The 21,593-nt window shown below is 28.2% G+C and overlaps 1 protein-coding gene across 2 annotated transcripts in view; it reads left to right on the plus strand.

The window, feature by feature from the left end:
* LOC126839214 (protein eva-1 homolog C) overlaps positions 1-20,934 on the plus strand; it is a 94,830-nt gene extending 73,896 nt beyond the window's left edge. The window contains exons 2-9 of one of the 2 annotated variants that reach the window (XM_050574361.1): positions 7,053-7,249; positions 9,588-9,723; positions 15,544-15,693; positions 15,782-15,925; positions 17,577-17,786; positions 18,962-19,099; positions 19,810-20,084; positions 20,461-20,934. In XM_050574361.1, the coding sequence (XP_050430318.1) occupies positions 7,053-7,249; positions 9,588-9,723; positions 15,544-15,693; positions 15,782-15,925; positions 17,577-17,786; positions 18,962-19,099; positions 19,810-20,084; positions 20,461-20,538 (1,328 nt within the window). In that variant the 3' untranslated portion in view covers positions 20,539-20,934. The remainder of the gene's footprint in view (positions 1-7,052; positions 7,250-9,587; positions 9,724-15,543; positions 15,694-15,781; positions 15,926-17,576; positions 17,787-18,961; positions 19,100-19,809; positions 20,085-20,460) is intronic. The other variant, XM_050574362.1, reaches the window with a different exon arrangement.
* The last annotated feature ends 659 nt before the right edge of the window (positions 20,935-21,593 follow it).

The raw sequence follows: 21,593 nt of genomic DNA on the forward strand, positions 1-21,593 counted from the left end.
CTATTATTATTGACTGTATTAACTCTTAACTCGACTGTAATTTTACTCTTGTGGCTCAAATGTCAATATAAAATTGTAAAAACGTAATTTAGATTTTATATTATAGATAATGGGACTTGTGATCGATCCATAAACGGGTGTCAGAGAAAATAGGGTAGAGCTTTGACTCGAAACTGAAAACGTATTAGCTCTGGTGACAATTTTATTGATGTACTTTTCGTTGAGTATTATCAAGCTGTACGCCGGCACATCAAACATTTTATTTATAGCGATATTCCATATCCAAATGTATAAACGAAAAAATCAAACCTTTTTATTTATTTTGAGCTGACTTTTTGTAAGTATGTTTTTTTAACTAGGTAACTTTCTTTAACTAAAGTTTTGTGATAAAACATAATTTACTGTTTTGTAAGTTTTAATTTAAATAATTTTTTACAAGCATTTCACTTTATTCGATGGAATTCTAATGTAAACTATTTATTAGGAGTTTAACTGTAGCATCATATAACATTAGGTTAGTATATATTTTAGTTAAATACTCGAAGTTAACTTTTTTTTTTACTACTTGTATATTGAATTTGTATATGTTCTGGTCTTCATCCATATATTTTATAAAAAAAATGGTTAATACTACTTCATCGGATAAATGTTAGAACAACTAAATTGATAAATATCGCAACTAACTTTATAATATATTGGAAAACATCGATGCAATGTACTAGTCTAAAGCGTAAAATACTGATAAAAAAAATTTGTTTTAATGTGTATTCGTTTACTTTTCTCATAACGTATATTATGATGCAATTATTATTCAAAAATTATTATCTTGTACTTATAAGCTGTTATAATTGTTTAGTACCTATTATTATTATTACTATTACTCGTATTATGTGTATATTTTAACATTTTTATTATATGTGTTTTTTTAGGAGGGTAGGGAGATCGTTTAGTTTAAAGTATTGGTTAAACCAACAAACCTTTTGTGATATCGATGTATTAAACGGAGTAGGTTACTTAATAAGTTTTGATAAGTGAAACATTAAACTGTTTTTCGTACCGAACTCTCAAGCGAACCAGCAAATAAAAACATAGTGCTACATTTTGGAAATGTTCGAAAAAACATAATACACAATAATGGACACGAAACCAAACGTACTTACATTCGTATGGAGTATATTCATTTTCGTACCTAATAGGCGTCGAAGAACATTAATTTTGTAAGCTGCATTCATAATGTTTGTAAGTATGTCAGTAGTACATTAGCTGTTGTCCTTTGTCAATTTCACTACAAAGAAACTATAAATTGCAATTTGTTTATTATGTTAAAAATTTACGTTAAATAAGAAATGAAAATGCGCTTCCCTCAAGCGACATAGTCACTATGGCAACATTTGGTAGCAAGCCGAATGACCTATTTTTTCCACATCAAGATCGAAAATTCGCGCAAATAATCCTTTGCGAATAAACGGTTTTAAAGATGGTTTAAACGTGTAGACATTAGTGTACATCATCATATAATGAGGAAAATGTAAATATGTAGGAACTTTAAACAACAGTTTTCATAATTCTGAAATTTATTAGTTATTTTCTAAGTTATAACATGTTTGTATTATAAATAGTTATTACAATATTGTAAATAACTACAGTAATTTCCGATCATATAAAATTTATCAGTTATAATGCACAAAATGATTTTATTGATTTTTAGATAAAGCAAGGTAGGAGGGAATAAGTATCATCGGTGGTGGTATAGTTTATATAGAACACAATAGTATACCTATATTACTATTGACTATATGACACAGCCATTGTATGAAAGTGATGACGTATAGAAGTGATGCTTAGGTTTATATTATGGAATGACTAGGTATAAAACTTATAACTTATAAATACTAAAATCGTATTTATTTAATATTTTATTTTGTAAATGTCAAACCTGTAAAATTAATGTTGTTAATTAAAATACAATTTACGGAAAAAATAATTGTTTTATAGAAAGAAGAAGGAGTGGCCGAGTGAGTAAGGCGGCAGTGTGTTAGCGTTCACTGTCGCCGCCGGTTCGACACTCGGTCACGGGCGCTCCGTTTGCCGGACAAGTAATCATCCGGTGGAAAGGAGCCGCCCCTCCCCTCTCCGGCGACGGACTGACGACCCATAGTGGACAGCGAATCCGTCTTGAAACCATCATCCCTTAAAGGCCCGTTAAGCTGATGTTGATGACAATAGAAACGTATTATATACTTAAAACACTAAAACCTAAACATATACTTCTTAAACACAAAAGTTGACAGTTTTTTTCCGATCCCTAATTAAAATTGATTCTATAGTGGGTTATTCGCATAAATAATTATGGTATAATGATCCCATACCAAATCTTTCATACATAACTAATGTTGTTAATTATAATAGTAGAGCGTGTAAGAGTCTCAACAAAAAAATTAAAACTTCTAGTAGGAAACAGACTTTAACTACCGTCGTATTCCCACTCCTATACCTAATATTTATAGTCGTGGCAGACGACTGTAGTAGTGGTGGGGACTCGCCATCACAACTCTTCACCGACGCTGCCATCAAAAATTTTTTTATTACATCACATGTTATTTTTTTTCCAAAAAATGTATCTCGAGGAGGAGGCTTCGAAAATTTACACTTTTACTTGTAACTAGAAAAGCATTAAACCAATATAATTTTTGTATGAACACTTTACGCATCTACACTACTTTGCCAATTTACTAAGACCGCATATGAACAATGATGTCCAGCCGTTGAATCGCAAAAGTTGGCCGATAAAATGTTTAAATTTGCACGGGTTAAATGGAATTGTTCTATACTGGGATTGTGTATACACGGACACGGTCATGAGCGCTACGGTTTTTCTACATAGATCCGCACCGCAACCGTGTCGCTGGATATAGTACCAACATTTGTAAACAACAGTTTTTGGCTGATCAATTATTTCATTCTGAGTTGTTTGGTGTGTTGTATGTAGGTATAGGTAACTTTTAAAACGTACCTACAATATTATAAATCGCATAAAATAAATACCTGTATTGTGTATCAATTGGTAATTGGTTACTGAAAACGTTAGCCCCTCTTAAAAAGGAAAGGTCCGTTTATTAATCGCCATAATATATCTCTTTTATTGATATGGCTGCGTTAGCATGATTAACGAGAACGATTAGTATTGCTGGCGCAACCTTTTCGGCTGCAAAAATATTTTTCTGTGTTATAATTTTGTCTGTTGGTCTTGTTGCTATATAATACATTCATCGTACCTACTAATTAACTGCTTATAAATCATTTTATAAACAGTTAAATCATAATTTTAAGCAAATCATGCGATCTTGATACATTTAGATTGGAGAGCAAATTTAGTACATAACAATATAGTAGAATACAGTACGGAACAATATTTCAAAGATAGAAATTTTAGTAAATTGAAACTGTGAAATGTTTATTTTATACCAATATAATCGCTAAAGCTTTCACAAAGCCTTATATACTAGAAAATATATGAAATCCGTTGGCTTATAATTCATTAACAAAAATACAAACTACATATAATCCAATAATCCTATTATGAAATGATAAATATTTTTTATAACGATGTATATTTTGTTCGAGTAGGAAACACTTGTCTTCGATGGAATAATTTGTAAGATTGTAATTTTAAAACAAATTGCAGCTATATTAATAGAAAAACGAAACAAACAACTTAACTTTAAATAATATTTAACTCAATTTATTTAAATTAAGTGCAATTTAACAACAATTGTAGATAGGAATGATCATTTTTTACATTTTTCACTGTATAATAATTATATAGTATCTCTATAATCTCAAATCTTCAAACTTATTCGTATAATAAATTAAATATTCCAAAAAAAGGTTTTCTCATACTAATCAAAAGCTCATTGAATGAAAAATATACATTTTTTTACCTATTATATAATTAAAAATACTTTAATTTGGGTATCATGAATCAATGAAAAAGTATATGTTATATTTCTAAATGACACAACTTAGTAACTACGTTGGTGCGTGTACCTATCATCAATAACGTTCAATGAATCCCTCGGATACAAAACTTTATTCGTTTTTAAAGAGTCAATTAATTTCAAAAAAAGTGTCATGCCGTCTGACGTGTGTAAAATTCTCTTTGGTAAAATACATTTAAACTATTTAGAAATACGCAGCTAAAACAATGAACCGCAATATAATAATATAGGTACTATTTATTACATCCCGCCGTGCAAGGGCTGACAATTTTAATTTTATTTATTTAATTAACAACGCTACATGACCAGTTTTACCCTTAATGCCGTTTGGTTTATGACCACCAAAACAATGCACGACTCGAAAGGTTAAACCAAAAATGAAATTTCTTCTTGGCGCAATATAAAAAGTTATTTTTATTTATTTACAAACGCATGTTTAGAAAATATAATATACCATTATAATATGTTATGCTTAATGATAATAAAAACAAAACTATTATTTCGGCGAAAAGAAATATATTTGTTAATATTCAAGGGTTATAAATTTTATTTGATCGGCTTAGCTACTAAGTTAAAAATAAAAGAACTTTTTATATAAATTGTACAGCGTTACTCGCTTTATCAATTTGAACTGTGATTTCTCGAGAACATATTAATGCTATTTGGATGTAATTTATTTTTATTTTTAATAGCCATCGGAAGCAAAGGCCATTGGGAAGGAAATATTTTTTACATTAAATATTTTATTTATTTGTTATTTGCATAGTATAAAAACTGAAAAAGTAAGTAAGTATCGCCTATTTATTATTTTTAGCTATAAAAAATTGTATTGAGCTATATACAGCAAATACAAATTGTTATTTATTACTAAAATGCATAAATAAAATATGCTCAGAAAAGCATTGCTGTTAATAAAATGTTTAGCACATGCATTATTTTCTCTCTAAATATTAAAGTTTATACAGAGGCAGATGCTGTTGTTTACTTCAATAAAAATAATAATAGCGGATCGACATAACGATTCGTCCGTCAAGAAAAATAACCAAATTCGTATAATATGCATGATGTGGGACTATTCGGGTTCACGGACCACATACCACCCGAAACGTCTAACGCAGGAAGCAGAAATGTTGATTGATTAACATAAAGCGCTTAGGATAAGGAAGTTTCAATTGAAATCGAATTTAATTGAGCTGTATTTCAATTAACATAATAGCGCCCAAAACGCGCCTACGATTTACGCAAACAAGTAATTTAGGCCCAGACCTGCACGTTTTTCCATTCTTCCAATCATCATGAGTTATACATTTTAACGTATTGACTTATCGCTTTAGTTTTTGATTAATTTACTTAAACGAATTTAACAAACAAATCCCCACAAAGACAATAAATACAGATTATTTATTTAGTAAAAAAAAGTGTGAAAAGAAAACGATTATTTAAAAAAAATACCTAGTGTTACAAAAAAGCCGACACTGATGCCATGAATTAAGTTTTTATAGTACCATTTTTTATTTCTTAGTGGTAATACTGAGCGTTTAATGATTTTCTTTTAACTTCACTCCGAACATTGATGAACACATTATAATATTTTTTTGACACATAAAAATCTATTAGTTCAATATTTAACGTAACAAAACAGCTAAGAAAATTCTATTAAAATAGTATACCTACTGTATGTATAAATTATTATACACATTAAATAACACATTTTGTATAGTTTAGTTTGTTTGATTCATAACTATTTTTAACATATTTTTTTTTTTGTGTACGTTATCTTAAAGTTTGGTATTTTATTAAAAAGTGCTATACTTAAGAACCTATAACTTTTTATGACATGAACCAAGATATGAAAGCTTGAGGCATTTCAAAAATCCACTCGCACACACATTAGGTGATTTGGCATAGAATGACCAAAGTACATTTAAAATTTAAGTTCTTTATACCGAAAAAACGCATCTGCACAGAAACCAAAACGCGTTACAGTCATGGTTTAAAAATTATAATGGGAGGCGGAGTGCGGCTGAGTAAGGCGCGCAAATAAAAATAATACTAGACTCTACCCTTCCCTTCGTAATAAATTTTAAATAGTTATTCATAACTGGTTATCAACACTCTTTTACTAAATTATTTTTAATTTTAAAAAATAATACAACATTTACGATACCGTTTAAGTTTTAATAGTAGAACTCCAGAATTTACCAAAAAATATATAAATTTTAGTATTGCTTAATACTGTAAAATAACATTAATTAAAATGTCTTCAGAGAGAACACTACAAAATTGTAATTATTTTCAGAGAAAATGAGTGTCTTATTAAATGGATCAGTTTGTATACATAATGTATGTAAATCTGTCAAATCCTTATGACCCTCGTTACACAGCTAATAAGTAATATGCTTTTCAAAAACTTACAAACTTTAAAAATATGTTGTTAATATATTCTTTTTTATAACACAATGACAACCAAGGTCCAAGAAATTACTTTCTTGATTTTTAAAAAAACAATTAAGTATGCTAATTGATATGAAAAAAAAATTGATATTGATAACTTTAAAAGCTTGTTGTAAATAGGAAAAAAACAAATTGCTACATACTAATAGTAATAAGACAGATATTTTTATTGATTTTTGGTGGATGCATCTTATACCTCATATAGTGCATAGGTAGCTATAAAAATAATGAAAAATGATTGCGAACCCGAGAAAATTGTATGGAAACTACTGTGTAAATGGTTTGGAACGGAACAGAGCGTGATGAAAAATAGCAGTCGTATAAATCCACTAAACCCTTTCCCATCTTCCTTTCCATGTTAGTGTGAATCCATTAGGCAAATAAAAAGGTAACGCCCGAAATATTGATACGTCACACGCAAAAGTTCGTGTGAGCCCTGTGGGAGGACACATCCTGAACAAGGAACCTTAAACACTCCAAGCATATAATAATATCCGTTGTACATTTCTCCCTCATCCATCATACTTATTACTTCGTAATGCACTTAACGATTCATAAACAACTTTTTTTTTAATGGCCTTATTTTGTTTTGTTTTTCAGCTTTATTGACCGGCACGCTCAGGACATATCACAGGGTGGGTTGTGAAGCCCAGTCAATGGCGCTCACATGTCCGACGGGTACTATAATATCTGTACAAACTGCCCAATACACGCCTGGATCTTCAGTGCTCCCATGCACGGACTCCAGTTTCTCTCACATATTCAATAGCAGTTGTAGTTGGCCTCAAGCTCTACAGGTAACTCATACAATTATTTTTCTTAATTTTATCTTATGGAAAATTTCATGTTTGAGTTCCAACCTGTAGTTTAACGATTTGTACACATTATAATACTATTCCCAACCTCGCCAATGAAGTTTAAAATAAATGTATAATCAATCAATTTTTAAATGAATCTTTAATTTTATTTAAATCTACCCCGGTTATAGGGTACACATGAATATACGGGGGACAAGTTTGAATGTGTCGTATTAATATATTAAAATATGTACAATTCAAATTATTTATTTTATTTAAAACTATGCTATGAATTTTCTACGGAGTAAAATATTCAAATTTACCTCATGGTCGCAAATTCAAGTCCACCCAACTTCATAATTATTAATATTTAGATAAAATATATCAGATAAAAAAATTACAATAAATCAATGTAAGGTTGAAAACATTGATAAAAAACAACATTTTGGATTTGAATACATTATTTTGTACTTAATATTGAAGTAAAAAAACTTCTTGCGAAAAAAAATAATAAAATTTAAAAAATTACGTCTATGACTAAATTATTTTTGTTTATTACATAATCAGTCCGCTAATAACACAACACAATAATTCAAACAATGTGACTATTTAATAACTATTTTCTTGATATTTTCAGCAGAGTGAAAATTATTATATCAGCTTTATCCAATTAAACCCCTTGATTCAAATCTACCCCTTGGTCCCTTAAAACATAATATTGTAATGGTGTGACGTATTAACATAATACATATTGAAATAAAGTAGAGATTAATATTAAATGAAGATCAATAATTGTTAACTGTGCTTCACATATAAATTATAAACATGACTTTTAATGCTATCGTTTTATATCTAACGTTATGACTCGTATATATTCTAAATGTAATTTCCAGTTTATTTAAATAAATTTACAACGTACGTATGGTGAACAAAAATATCTGAGAAAGTCAATAAGTCTACGATAAAAATGAAAAACATCCGAAGATTTCATAAATAATGTATACAATTATTTTGACTTAAAAAAAACCTCTCTTTTTGCCTCTTTACTTCGCTGTCGTAGAGGTTGTTTACATCCAATATAAAGGTTTTGTTCTAAGAGCTTTTCGTAACTATTTATTTTATTTTAGTGTTGGAATTGTGTATGTACATAATATGTGATACGGTAAAAAAAGGTATAAATAATCGTTCAAAAAGAACCGTGAAGAAATAAGTAAAAACCATAGACTTAGCATTTTATTTGTAACGTATCAAATAAAATCAGTAGGTATCAAATAATTTCACAATATTTTTATGTGATTAACATTTTTTGTTCAAGACGTCGAGTAAATGTAACCTGAATTTGATCAAAATCAAATGACACAGAATTAAATACAAGTAATATTAGACACTTCTAACATCTTTATATTTACAAAACACTTTACTAAGTTACACTTTATTAATAAATGAAAAAAATATTAACCTTTCTGTATGATATATATTATATATAAAGCTTCTATTTATAATTATTTATAAACATTTTGTATAAAGCAGTTTTTCTCTCGTTGTATTTTATACATATTATAGAAACTCTGCGTTTCATTCTTGATATCCGGACACACGCTAAAGACAAGTTTCAAAAACAAAAATTAGAATACAAAGCTCTTTTCTTTATTCTTGAAGCTTGTATTTATTATAAACGTGTGATTTATATCTACGAAACAACGTCCCAATGACGTGGTGTCTCCTTAGAAAAATCCCTCAAAATGTATACCAGACACGTACCTAATCGCCTTGTACGTAACGGGCGCGGCATAAAAGGATGATTGTCTGTGTGTTACCGAACATAAAAACTTGTCAACACTTACATTCTGTAAAGCAAAATTTCGAATTCCTTTTCAATGTACATGCATTTGAATCCAGATGCCCACAAAAAAACACAATTATTATACATTAAAGCTAATCATATCTAAATATAAATTATAAAAATCACCAAGTTTAAAACAGTTTACACAAATAAAAATTGACATTTTTACTGTTCTAAAATATTTAGAAACGGCGACTGATATTTGGTATTTTGTTAATTAATTTTAAAAAAATGTAAGCATACATTGTCAACATAATTGTTTCTTATTGCTTATAATGAAACAATTATCAATAATGGCTCCTGGATACTGTTTGATTTAAATTGTAAATTATTACACTTAAATGTATTTGTACAGAATTAGAATATATTACATTTTTTGAGTTGACTTAACAGGTCTTTTTAATTAAAATTAAAAAATTACATTTTATATTCACTTACAATGATAAGCCACGCAACTCAAAATACTTTCTGTCTAACATTTATTTATTTGCTTAGTATTCACTTCTGCAAACAGTGGTAGAGGCGTGTCAGAAAAAACAGCAATGCAGAGTTCAGCCGTCTGTTGTTGGCAAATACGACCCTTGCCCAGGTCATCCAAAGTTTGTTCAAGTGGATTACAAATGTCGACCATGTAAGTAGTTCAGTATTATACTAAAACAATGAAGGTTATTTCGTCTTCAAGCGACTAAGGTTAATATTAGAATAACGGATAACCTTAATAGTTAATTAAACATAATACTGTTAGTTAGATTTATTGTCACAATAATATATAGTTTACAATAAATAATTGTCATTTCTCATGGCAACTCAAAGCAACTTTAAATTTAATTTTAATTATTTGTTTGGTTAGGTTCTAATTTATAATTTTGTTATTTAAGATATTCACAGATCTTCTGATATTTTATTATATTTGTGATGATATTTGGTAATTTTCATCACATATTAGGAGTTTAAAGACTCATTTTTATAAGTACATTTATTCTAGAATCGTCATTAGAAAAAAATCACTTGCCTCTATAGCTAGACTCTAGACAATTTAATTACACAATTTATATTTTAGTAACTACATTAGGTAATCAGTTTTGTCATAACGAATTTTTAATTTAGGCACCCTCGATTATAATTTATAATAAGGTTTGACACTCTGTTCAACCTAAAGAAACAACAGTTAAACCTTAATACTATTTTTGATTCTTAGTATATTATTTTTAAGTATTTTAAAATTTGTTATTTATTAGAAACATCACATTGTTTGCATACTTTTTATAAAAATAATGCTATATATGTTTCGTTTTATCGTTTGCTGAACCCAAAAACTTTTGTAATCGGATCATTGTTAAAGCGTTATGGTTATGCCTCAGATAATAAACATTTTCCAAGGAACGGAAGAACCCTCCATTCTACACCAATTTTAGATTTATGACCACACATGTGTAAATACTGTTTGGCTTAAATTTATTACACTCATGCCTATGGAAAACATAAATAAATTAGGAATTATTATGTTTAATAGAAATGAACAATACATTATGTACGACTGCAAATAGAAAATACTATAGATGTCGAAATTATCATCAAATAGTTATAAAGTACACAAGACATTTTTTTTATTAGAATAAACAAAAGTACTTAAGTACTTCAAAATAAACTAATGTTGTCATACTCTAGCATTTAACATTAAATAAGACAACCTTAAATAAATAAATAAATACATCCAATAAATAAATATTTTATCCAATATCAAATATGTATGTTGTTTTATACAAAAAAAGTTAAGTAACACTTTTAACTACAACATAAACAAATTAATACAAACAAATATCATTTAAACTGTTTTATTATTTAATTTGTATTAAATAATTATTTTATACACAGCACTTAAAAATCTAGTTTTGTTGCCGGGTTTCATCTATTATAAAATTGCAAATAATAACTCATTATTATATTATGTTGAAAGTAGTGGCGCAACCAGAATTTGGTAGTCTGTTTCATTTCTCCTCCAAAAAAAATGAGAAAATTTCAAAAGTTTTTATTTTTTATAATCTACTGATTAAGAGGAGCCTAAAGCAAATATTTATAGCCAAAGAAATTGATTTATAAAGCGAAACCAAAATTGACATTTCATATTTCGTAATAACTTGTAAGTGTTCCCAGTGCTCGCCTATGTAAGCCTCAATCTGAGTTCCGTGATGCACGTATGTTTTATTTTATTTATTATTTGAACTGTATTGAAGTACCTATCTTTATTATTCTTATTAATTATACGTTTTCATAATATGTACGTATACCTACGTATGTAGGTACATACGGTGTATATAGTTTATAGACCGTATTTCTACGAATTTATGCAAGGAAAAAACAATTATCCAAACAATATTAACAACTTTTATACGGATTATGCAATCTATGTTATATAGTTACTTTTAAAAGTTTAAACGAGATCGTCGTATATACTTTCTATGACATGCCAAACTTATTTAGCATATTAATCATACGAATCAAATGATACACAACTGCGGTCCGAGATTTACATAAACTTACATTTTGTGTCTATATGAGCCCCATAGGAAAGGAAACCGAACGTTGGCGGCAACCACACTTGGGGTTTCGGCTATATAATTTACATTATTTTAGCCGCATACGTCGACAGCTTTATATAGTAGTCTACACCTATAATAATAATTGGAATCGAGCGGCTCGAGGTAAAATATATGGCAATAAGATTCCCACGTTATCAGCCAAGTTATTGCAAAGTTTATTTAACCATCCTGCGGTTTAATTTTATTAAAATTACATACAACATCAAAGTGTTATAATTTAGGCTTATATAAGAAAATATATAATTTTAAATTATTAGTTTGTAAATTACAAAAAAAAAATTGAAATACTTGTAGTTAAAAATTGAAATAACGTTGTAAACTGTACATGTTTGTTTTGCAAAAATTATATTAATAATGTAAAGTAAATTGGAGTGGAAATTAAAAGTAGGGTATCACAACAAAAACCCTCTACTTCTTTCTGTGTAAAATAGGCTAATAAAAGTAAATATCCTTATAACACTATAAAGTTGTAATATCATATCCGGTAGTAAACTGAAAATATTACTTAATATAGTAAATATTTACTTGGCAAGAACATTTTTTACACTAAAATTAAAATTTTTATTAGTTAATGTTTTTATATAAATACAGATATCCATACATAATACCATTGTTACTCCAACAGTCACGTCACTTATATAACAACATTACAGATGTTTCTAGAACTGGCTAGAATGTGAGCCTTTCGTGTTTATGAAATATTCGATAACATTCACGCGTATGTCTATTTTATATTGCCTATCAGTCACGAAGGTACTCAAACATTTATTGGTCATTAGATACATTTTTTAGTGTATTATCCAGAAATAACACAACACTGAGCCGTACGAATAATTAAATAACAAACCATTAGACCCCAGTCACCACGCACATGTTACAGCAGTTCTGATAGTGGTAGGTAAGTCAAAAGTATATACGATTAGCATAAAAACGACAACAACTAATGGCTATTAACTTTCGTGTTAGCAATCGACCGGTAAAGACTGTAGGCATAAATCGCTACAGTTACCTTTACAGACCCGAAAACCTTCACATTGACCTTACAGTACAAAACTAAAGTTTTGGAATCCAACACTTATTTATTGATCACGAACTAGGGGCTTTTTAATAGAGAGATGTTTTGATAATATTTTATACCGGATTGTTCGGTTATCAATTAGCACACCCTAAGTCATTGAAATCATAAATATAATAAAAGTTAATTGGAGATTTAATCCCCAGGTCACTCAAATAAATATGCCACCATGATTACAAAAAATGTATAATTCAAAATATATCAATTGTTTAAATTAGCGAAAGAAATAAAAATAACTACGAGTTATACTACGTCAAAGTTGATTGCGGTTGATCGGAGTTCTAATGCTAGGGGGAATTTAACTATTACACTTATTCAGTTAATATTTTATTAAATACTAGTTGCTTGGTCTTTTTTTATATCATTAAAGTTATTTATCAAGTCCAAAAAAATATCCCTATTTTAATTTTAATAATTTTTTTTATAATTTGAATGCATAATTAATTGTAATTAAATAATTTGTTGCACGCGACTTAGGTAAAATCATTTAACGCACATTTGCCATTTTTTTCTTAAGCTTTTAAAAAAAAATACGTGTTAGGGATCAATTATAACTATTTTAATTTTTTGTTTTTTACTGTTATTTTAAGGTTGTGTTTTAAATGTTGTACTCATTCTGTAATGTTAAGTAATTTTATTTAGTATAATTAATTGAAATGTGTTTTTAAACAGTTGCGTGTAACCTTTTATTTTTTATTTCCATTAAAACAGTTATAATTAAAACCTTTAAAATAAAATGTTTACACAAAAATTCACTTTATCTCCCGATTATTTCTTAAACATCTCTACCGGTACTTTTTTTTATAAAACTTTTTTTATAAGTGTTTAAATTGAAACAGTCACCGTTGTCTCTGAGTTCCGGAAATATTTTTATTTAAATGGATAAGAGCAGTATTGATAAATACATAAAATTAAGTTAATAAAATGATAATTCATTTTGGAATCTATTCAACATTACATTTTTAAATCATGATAAAATCAATTTAAATTTTCGGATAATACTTAGCAATTGATTCTTTAACTAATTATCAGCATAATTATTAGTGATTCACTGATTCAGATAGTAATAGTGTAATAAAACACAATTGTTTAAGTATATTTAGATATATTCTATTTTGCGAACAACCCATTGGAATTACGTCAAATTAAATTCCTCTATGTCTACCTTCTTTTTAATTCTTTGTCTTATTTGAATTCAAGCCTTAATCTACTTTGAAACGGCAGGAATTTAATTATGATATATATTAAGGTGGTGAACGCATTTTCTAACACTAATATTTCCTAATGTCGAATACAACTCACAAACACTATAAAATAAATGTTCCATCCCAATCAAAAGTTACACTACAAGTCACATATAATTAATTAAAATCTTTTATCTATTTTTCTAATAGTTAATCATTAATTAACAACATCCACGTATTTTTTACAACTCTACTACAGTTGTAAAGTTCAGTACTACAACTTTGGCCTTAATCCACATTAAAATAGTTTTCTAAATACCCCAAAGATGTTAACAACTTATAAAACAAAAACCAGAATTTTTATTTTGTTAAAAAACTACAATTTCTTTATTAACTCTAAGATCAAGTCTGAATTCAGCAAAGAAAATAATATGAGAAACTCTGTTTAAAATACATTTTATAAAATATACAAAACATTTGGACGGTTAGATAATTGAAGACGACTTAAAAAATATTAGAAAATCCTGCTTAGGGTTCAATGAAAAAAATTCGAAAAGTATATTATGTAATATTTGTAATATTGCCATAGTTATTTGTAAATTAAAAATTTCAATAGATTATAATTTAATTGTTAAAGTCATCCAGTTGATGTTACAATTCAATCATTATGCCGGGTTTACACCAAGCCGACAAAACAGCAACTTTCTGTTTTCCGACAAAATTGCGACAAATAAGAGACAAAATGGAAACAATTCCACGACATTATCCAAATTCGCGACACAAAATTTGTGTTTTTAAAGACATTTTCGTGTCCGCTCGAAAGCGGTAAACATCAAAGGGTTTATGTTTTGTTTCTGTTTTCGGCAACATTTGTTTGTTTATATATATTATATTCTTAAGTATGTATTATTCTTATTGTTAAAGTGATAATAGTAAAATGCATCGAAATTTGAAATTGAAAATTAAATATTTGTCAATAGTTACCAAGTATGGCATTCTCCTTTCCTACTTCAAAACCAAAGGGATATTTGATCGGTTAGATAATTATATATCGGTTATAAAATTCTTCAGAACCTTTCTAAAGTAAGTCAGTTACAAGTTACGACTCGAAGCTGTACATTCTATAAAGTAATAATGAAGTTACTATATGCTATTTAAAGAAAGGTTATGCACGTGTATTGAGTACTCGATCGATGTTAGTAAGTTAACAACTTTGTAACAAAAGAGGGTTGTGATAACTTGCCTATGTATGTTACTAAATGTAGAAACATTTTGCTAATTTAGTAAAAATTATTATGTTTTTAAAGACATTTTTCTTATACATTCGAATTAGCAGTTAAATATATTCATATATAACATGTGTATTTAATTCGATTTTTAAAAAGAATATATGTGATTTATCATTAATAATAACTGAGATTAAAATTTTAAATATAATTATTAAAAATACAACTTACTGTTAGTATTTTTCTGTGATTTTCTTAAACAACATAAATAATAATTTATAGTTAATGCCCAAAATGGATGTACCTAATTTACAAAAATAATTTTGAAATAATATAATTTTAAAAAAATAATGTATTATTTTACAGTTGAGTTTAGAAGTAAAGTAGCATGTGAAAATGAAGTAGTTCAGTTACAATGCAATCCAAATTTTAGACTAGCCATATTTTCGGCCAGTTATGGTCGGACAGAGTACGAGAGCATACAATGTCCTCAGCCACAAGGCGTGCCTGAAGAAAGTAAAGATAAAGACTATAGTTCATAAATCATATTATATGCATACACACATTTAGCGCTTTGCACTCACATTTTATGGTTCTGTTACAGCGTGTCTAGTGAGCTACGCCACGGAAACTGTAATGACAGTCTGTCATGGAAAAAGGAACTGTAAACTAGCGGCAGATGCTGCCACTTTTGGTAATCCTTGTAAACCTGCTTCAAGGATGTACTTGAAAGTCGTCTATAACTGTGGTAAACTAGTTGAATTGTTTTAATCTAAAAAAATTATGATATACTAATGGTTGTAGGTATACATACATAGGTATATATAAGATTAGAGATAATAGATATGGATTATGGAGGAGAGTTATGGAGAGTTATTCTGCAAATAAAGTTAAGAGTATCCACACTTCATGCAGATACATCAAGTGGCATGAAGGTATTTATAAGGTATAACGATATATATAAGGATAGTCAAAATAATTTGTTAGGTAGGCACTTACTTACTGGCGAACCACAGAAATTGATTTATGAGAAATGTTAAATATTGATAAATGTTGCCATTAAATCGATTAAGGCCAGATACCGAACTGGTCAGAACATATAATTATATGACTATTTCTGATCTATAATCTCCTTGCGATATATGATGATAGTATAGTCTTAATCAGGACTTATCCATATATTGATGTATCTGCATGAAGTGTGGATACTCTTAACTGAGTTAACTCAGTTAGGTACCAATAGTCGAAAGCGCACATGCGTAAACTATATAAAGTTTAACTTTGTATTTTTTGTAAAAAATCAGCAGCTTCATCGGTCGACAGCACATTCAGATCTTTAGACCGGTTGATAGAACTAAGTTCATTCGTAAAACGTTATCAGCATTATTTTTTTTTCGCCATTTAAAATATTCTAAAATGTAAACTTAAAATAATATATACTATCTGATAAATTTAGTTAATAGCTTGTAGAATTATTGAACAACTTTAAAAATATGTAGTATTGACTATTGACTATACAGGTGTCCCACAAATATAAGACAAATGAAATAGCTCTACGCGCTTACTCTACTGCACTTCACCACCCATCCTAAACTTTAAACTTAAACAACTTTAAAAATAATTATCCAAAACTGGTTGCCGACCTGTCAAAATTGTCAGCAAATTATTCTTAATAAAATGGCTATCTTAAATTTAATAAAATTAATGTAACAAAAAAATAATTTAAAAAAGTAAAATAGTTAAGTGCAATAAAAAAACCAGGTGCTTACAGCGAAAATCAGTATAAATTAATTTAAAAACAAATTTTAAAAATATTCACTAAAACAAAAGTTAAATAACTTTTGTCTTATCTTTGGGGGACACCCTGTATAATATGCAACTTTATTCTATGTGTATGTGTTTAGCATTTATATAGTTACATAATATAGTTATAACTTATAACTATAACATAATAACTATAATAAATTAACTATATTTTGTATACACTTATACATCAATAATACATTTTAATGATAATTATCATGATCATTTAAATATTATCCAAATATTTTTTACATATCGTGTTTTACATAGGAAATCAAATAATGCATTAATAACACAAAGATTAAACAATACTTTTAACCAAATCCAACAAATATTCAAAAAATATTAATATTTTTAAACTGTTGTAGGGTCGTGTACGTTTTTTTTTTAAATACCAACATTTAGTCCATCTATCATGTTAATATAATATTCCTTCGAGTGCACTAATGTAAATTTTTTTTTTTTGGAACGGCAATTTCCATGATATACGATATTTGTCAAACAGTATAATATAGTTGTACAAAACAAAACGTATTATACAAAAATAATGATATATTGTATCCTAATTTACATTTTTTGGATATCGGTTTTAACAGTACCCCGGAGAGTGTTAAAAGAACAATTCGAAGAACCTGCACATTCTGATGAACCAACCGTAATGGAACTAGACTACTTTGACAACCCCGGTGTAGCCCCGGTTCAGCCATTTGAATCTTTATCCCCGCCGGTAAACGACCCCAGGACAAGATACAATAAGACGTCTACTGGTAATATTGAGTACAGTAACACATCCAGCTCGTCTTTAGGTAAGTAACAAGAAAATGAAATAATTATTTTATACAATAATAGTTATATATACATATATATATATATATATATATATATATAATATTTTTTTAATATTATTGATAGATGCTGATATTAGATTTTAAATTAATACATGTGGTCGTTTTTTTAAGTTATGATGAAAATTTAGCATTAAAAAATACTATTGTTCAAAATATTTTTCTACCGTCATTCTTTTGTAAATAAGGATAAAAAAAAATGTATAATAAAGAAAATTACGACGTGTTGTTAAATTAGTTTTAAAAACGCATTTATTAATAATCTTACTATAATACATTATGATTGTATATTTAAAATAAACAATTCAATTTTATTTTATTTAAGTTCAATTGATTAATAGTTCATTTAATATCAGTATTTCCATAAGGGTGCCTTATCACTTAACTTTTGCATGAAAGGCCTATTTTAAAGGTTGCACGGTACAAATAAAGCAGTAAAAAGGCTTATTACATTTGTGCAAAATTTAAGACCGTAGTATTACCTAAATAAATACGTGGCAATATTAAAACATGGTAAAAGAGTAATATGTCTTAATAAATGTTCTATTACTGCAAAACTTTTCTTAAGTAAAAATAAAAAGCCTATGTAAACAATTAACTTTTTTGTTAACATTGTTATTATGATGCTTGACTATGGTCATATTCAGGCAGAGGTTTAAAAATTGTATCTCCCTTCTCTAATTGTATTATTCTCAAAAGCTTATTAATTTTTAAACATGAAAAATCTCCAATGAAACCTGTATCCCTCACCGTATCTGTACAAGAATGTGTACAGGATATCGGATACTACGGATTTACCTATGCTTAATATACTAATGACATCCTAAAAAAGTGCTTCTTTGAAAACATGTGCACACCAAAAAAAGTTATTTTGTTACAAAACAAAAATGCTTTCATTAATACGCTATTTTGTTTCACGGCTGGCTTTATTATTGGTGGCAATATGTTCTTATTGGCAATTTATAAACCTACACTTTTCACTTTTTCATTACACATACTATAATAAATATGTACATATTTTTGTGCACAAACAATAATATACGTTGCAAATAATTAATATCAACATATATTTTTTCGCTTACGGGTTAAAATAAAACTACACTAATGACGAAATATAATATCTACATCTACATTAGGTACGATATCTCGACATATGTCTCATCAACCAGTTTTGATTCCTGGACAAAATACTACCACAAAAAAGGCCGCCGGTGAAAATAGCTTCTTGGCTAATCTGGTTACTTTCGGTTACTTATCATACAATATCACATACAGTAAGTTAAACAATTATACGGTCAGATCACAAAATAGATGAAATCAAAAGAGTCACAAAACCGTTCGGCTAATAACTAATAAGTCATATTTTTATTGACAACATTCATACTAGATTATATCTATACAGCGTATACAATTGAAAATATTAATGTTTAGGTATAACATACTGTAAGAACATGCGACCGATGTATATTATTTGCATACAAATTGTATTTGTTCTTTGATAACTTTATAATTCAAAATGTAATAAATATTTTTAAAATGTCTACCAAAATATATTTTAGAGCTTTGCCTTATTCTTATTCTTGTATACCATCCAAATAATAATAAATTATTCTAAATAGAAGAAAAAAAATCCATTTAAAGATCTCAAGGAAACAAAATTCGCAGTTATTTTACAATGAAGATATTGTTCTATATCTATTTGCTCTATACATAAGTATAATAATAATGTATAGTATTCAATATTAACAACAATAGGTTGTTTTACTTCTCAAATATAATCAAAAAATGTGATTGTACGCAAGTCCCTCGAGTCTTTAAAATTCATTTGGATTTCAAACATTTTTTTTTTTTAATATCCAACCAAAATATAATATCTCCTTCCGTGTCCTTAGTCGTTATTGAGTTTTTTTTTGTTTTATAAATTACGCATTATTTTAAATGTTTCTTGCTTTATTTAACCTTTTTTTTTTCCTTGTTTGTTTAGAAAAGCGAGAAACTATTTACATATATCTAGGCGGCGCTTTGGTTGGCAGCATAATGTCAGTGCTGTGCGTGATAGCAGTTAAGTTCGGATGGCAGCGTTCCAGACGGCATATAGACAGCAAACATCAATCTGAAGCCTCGAGTCGCGATTTGTCCAACGACCCAAACGCTTTTGGTGACAATATCAGCGAAGTAGACGCTGACATAGACCTAACGGATATCACACAACTACCCATCACTGTAATACCAACTCAATTACAACTATCGCCGAGTGAGGTAAAACTAGACATTAGCTGTTTGTCGACCTGTGTAAAAACAATAATTGCATTTGGGTTCCATCTCACACTTATCTCAAGAGGTGCACGTTTATTTAAAATGTAACACGAAAGTATTGATGAAAGTGTAATATTTATAACTTATAATTGAACAACACTAAAACATCATAATTGATGGAAAATAGTTAGACAAAAATCTTGCGGGTTATTCCGTAGACCGTGCGATAGTTATCGACTTTTTTTAACTTCCCAGTGAACTAGAAACGTACATATCTTGAGTTTTATTAAATTTTACAAATTGGTGTAACTCTCTCTATAGTTGAAAAAATGTAAATTCAAATATCACGTGACATAGAACTTGGTTATTTGTTCAATAGGTGGTGAGATTCGGAAATGACGGTGTTGCGCCAAAGAGTCTGAGTCGAAATGATAGCTCGCAGTACTTTTACGGATGACAAAACGGTAGCAAGGCGGCGGTCAACCGATTGCCTTGCTCATCTCAAACGTCATCAACCACGTCGAGAATGTATTGTTTCTAGCGGACGGACCGTTGATAACCTATGAATGAGCTTAGACAACTTGAATAAGCAAAAATTAAAAGACTTTCGAATTTATTTCTAGTCGTTGATTTACATATTTTTTTTATTATTTTTTTTTATTTACTAAATACTTGAGCATTTAGCCCGTTTGTACTTAACACACTATTATAGGACACTCTATAATTTAAAGCTAAAACTCGTTCAATATTTAAGATGTTTACCTATTAAATATTTTGTTAGGAATAACCTAAAACAAAACAAAAATCTGAAGCTTGTATCAATTTTTACGGTTTAAGAAACGAAATGTTTATAATAATAATGGAGAGGTTTGTATTCAATACAGGTTTAAATTGAATCAAAGTCTAATCCAATAAAATAATTATTAGAAAAATCAGTTGAAAACATATTTGGAAACAAATCTTAAAATCTACAATTAGCTACTCAAGCTAGGTATCAATAAATTATTAACAAATTTTAATAATTTGGATTCTTTTACAAAAAAATACAGATATCCGGCTTTTCCAAATAATATAGATAATATTTTTATATGGATAATCCAATTATCCATCTTTTTTACCATCACAACTTTCGTTTACGATTAATAATAGTTAACAATTGAAATGATAGTATTGTTGTCATAAATAGCCAAACGTTACCTATTTTATCTTTCTCCAAATACATTAAAAAGTCTAAATTGACATAATAAAATTAGTTTTGTTGTAGTTATATTTATTTCATATACCTAACTAAATAATATTGTATTCAATTAAATTTTAATAAGAAAAGCTATGTATACTAATTTTAGTATCGAACGAAATATTTTTAAATGAATAAATCAGGTGAAAGGTCAGTGTATTGTAATACCTAACAATGTAAACAATTCCTCGTTCCATTAGAGTATTAGACATTTACTTTATAATAAGGTCAGAATTTTTTTAAAAACACGACTTATTGCTCAAAAATTTAATAAT

Source organism: Adelges cooleyi, unplaced genomic scaffold (assembly GCF_023614345.1).
Source record: "Adelges cooleyi isolate 19-005CV unplaced genomic scaffold, UGA_ACOO_1.1 ACOO_flye_CR_arks_rails_tigmint_CR_PRNA_30, whole genome shotgun sequence".
Classification (NCBI taxonomy): Eukaryota; Metazoa; Arthropoda; class Insecta; order Hemiptera; family Adelgidae; genus Adelges; species Adelges cooleyi.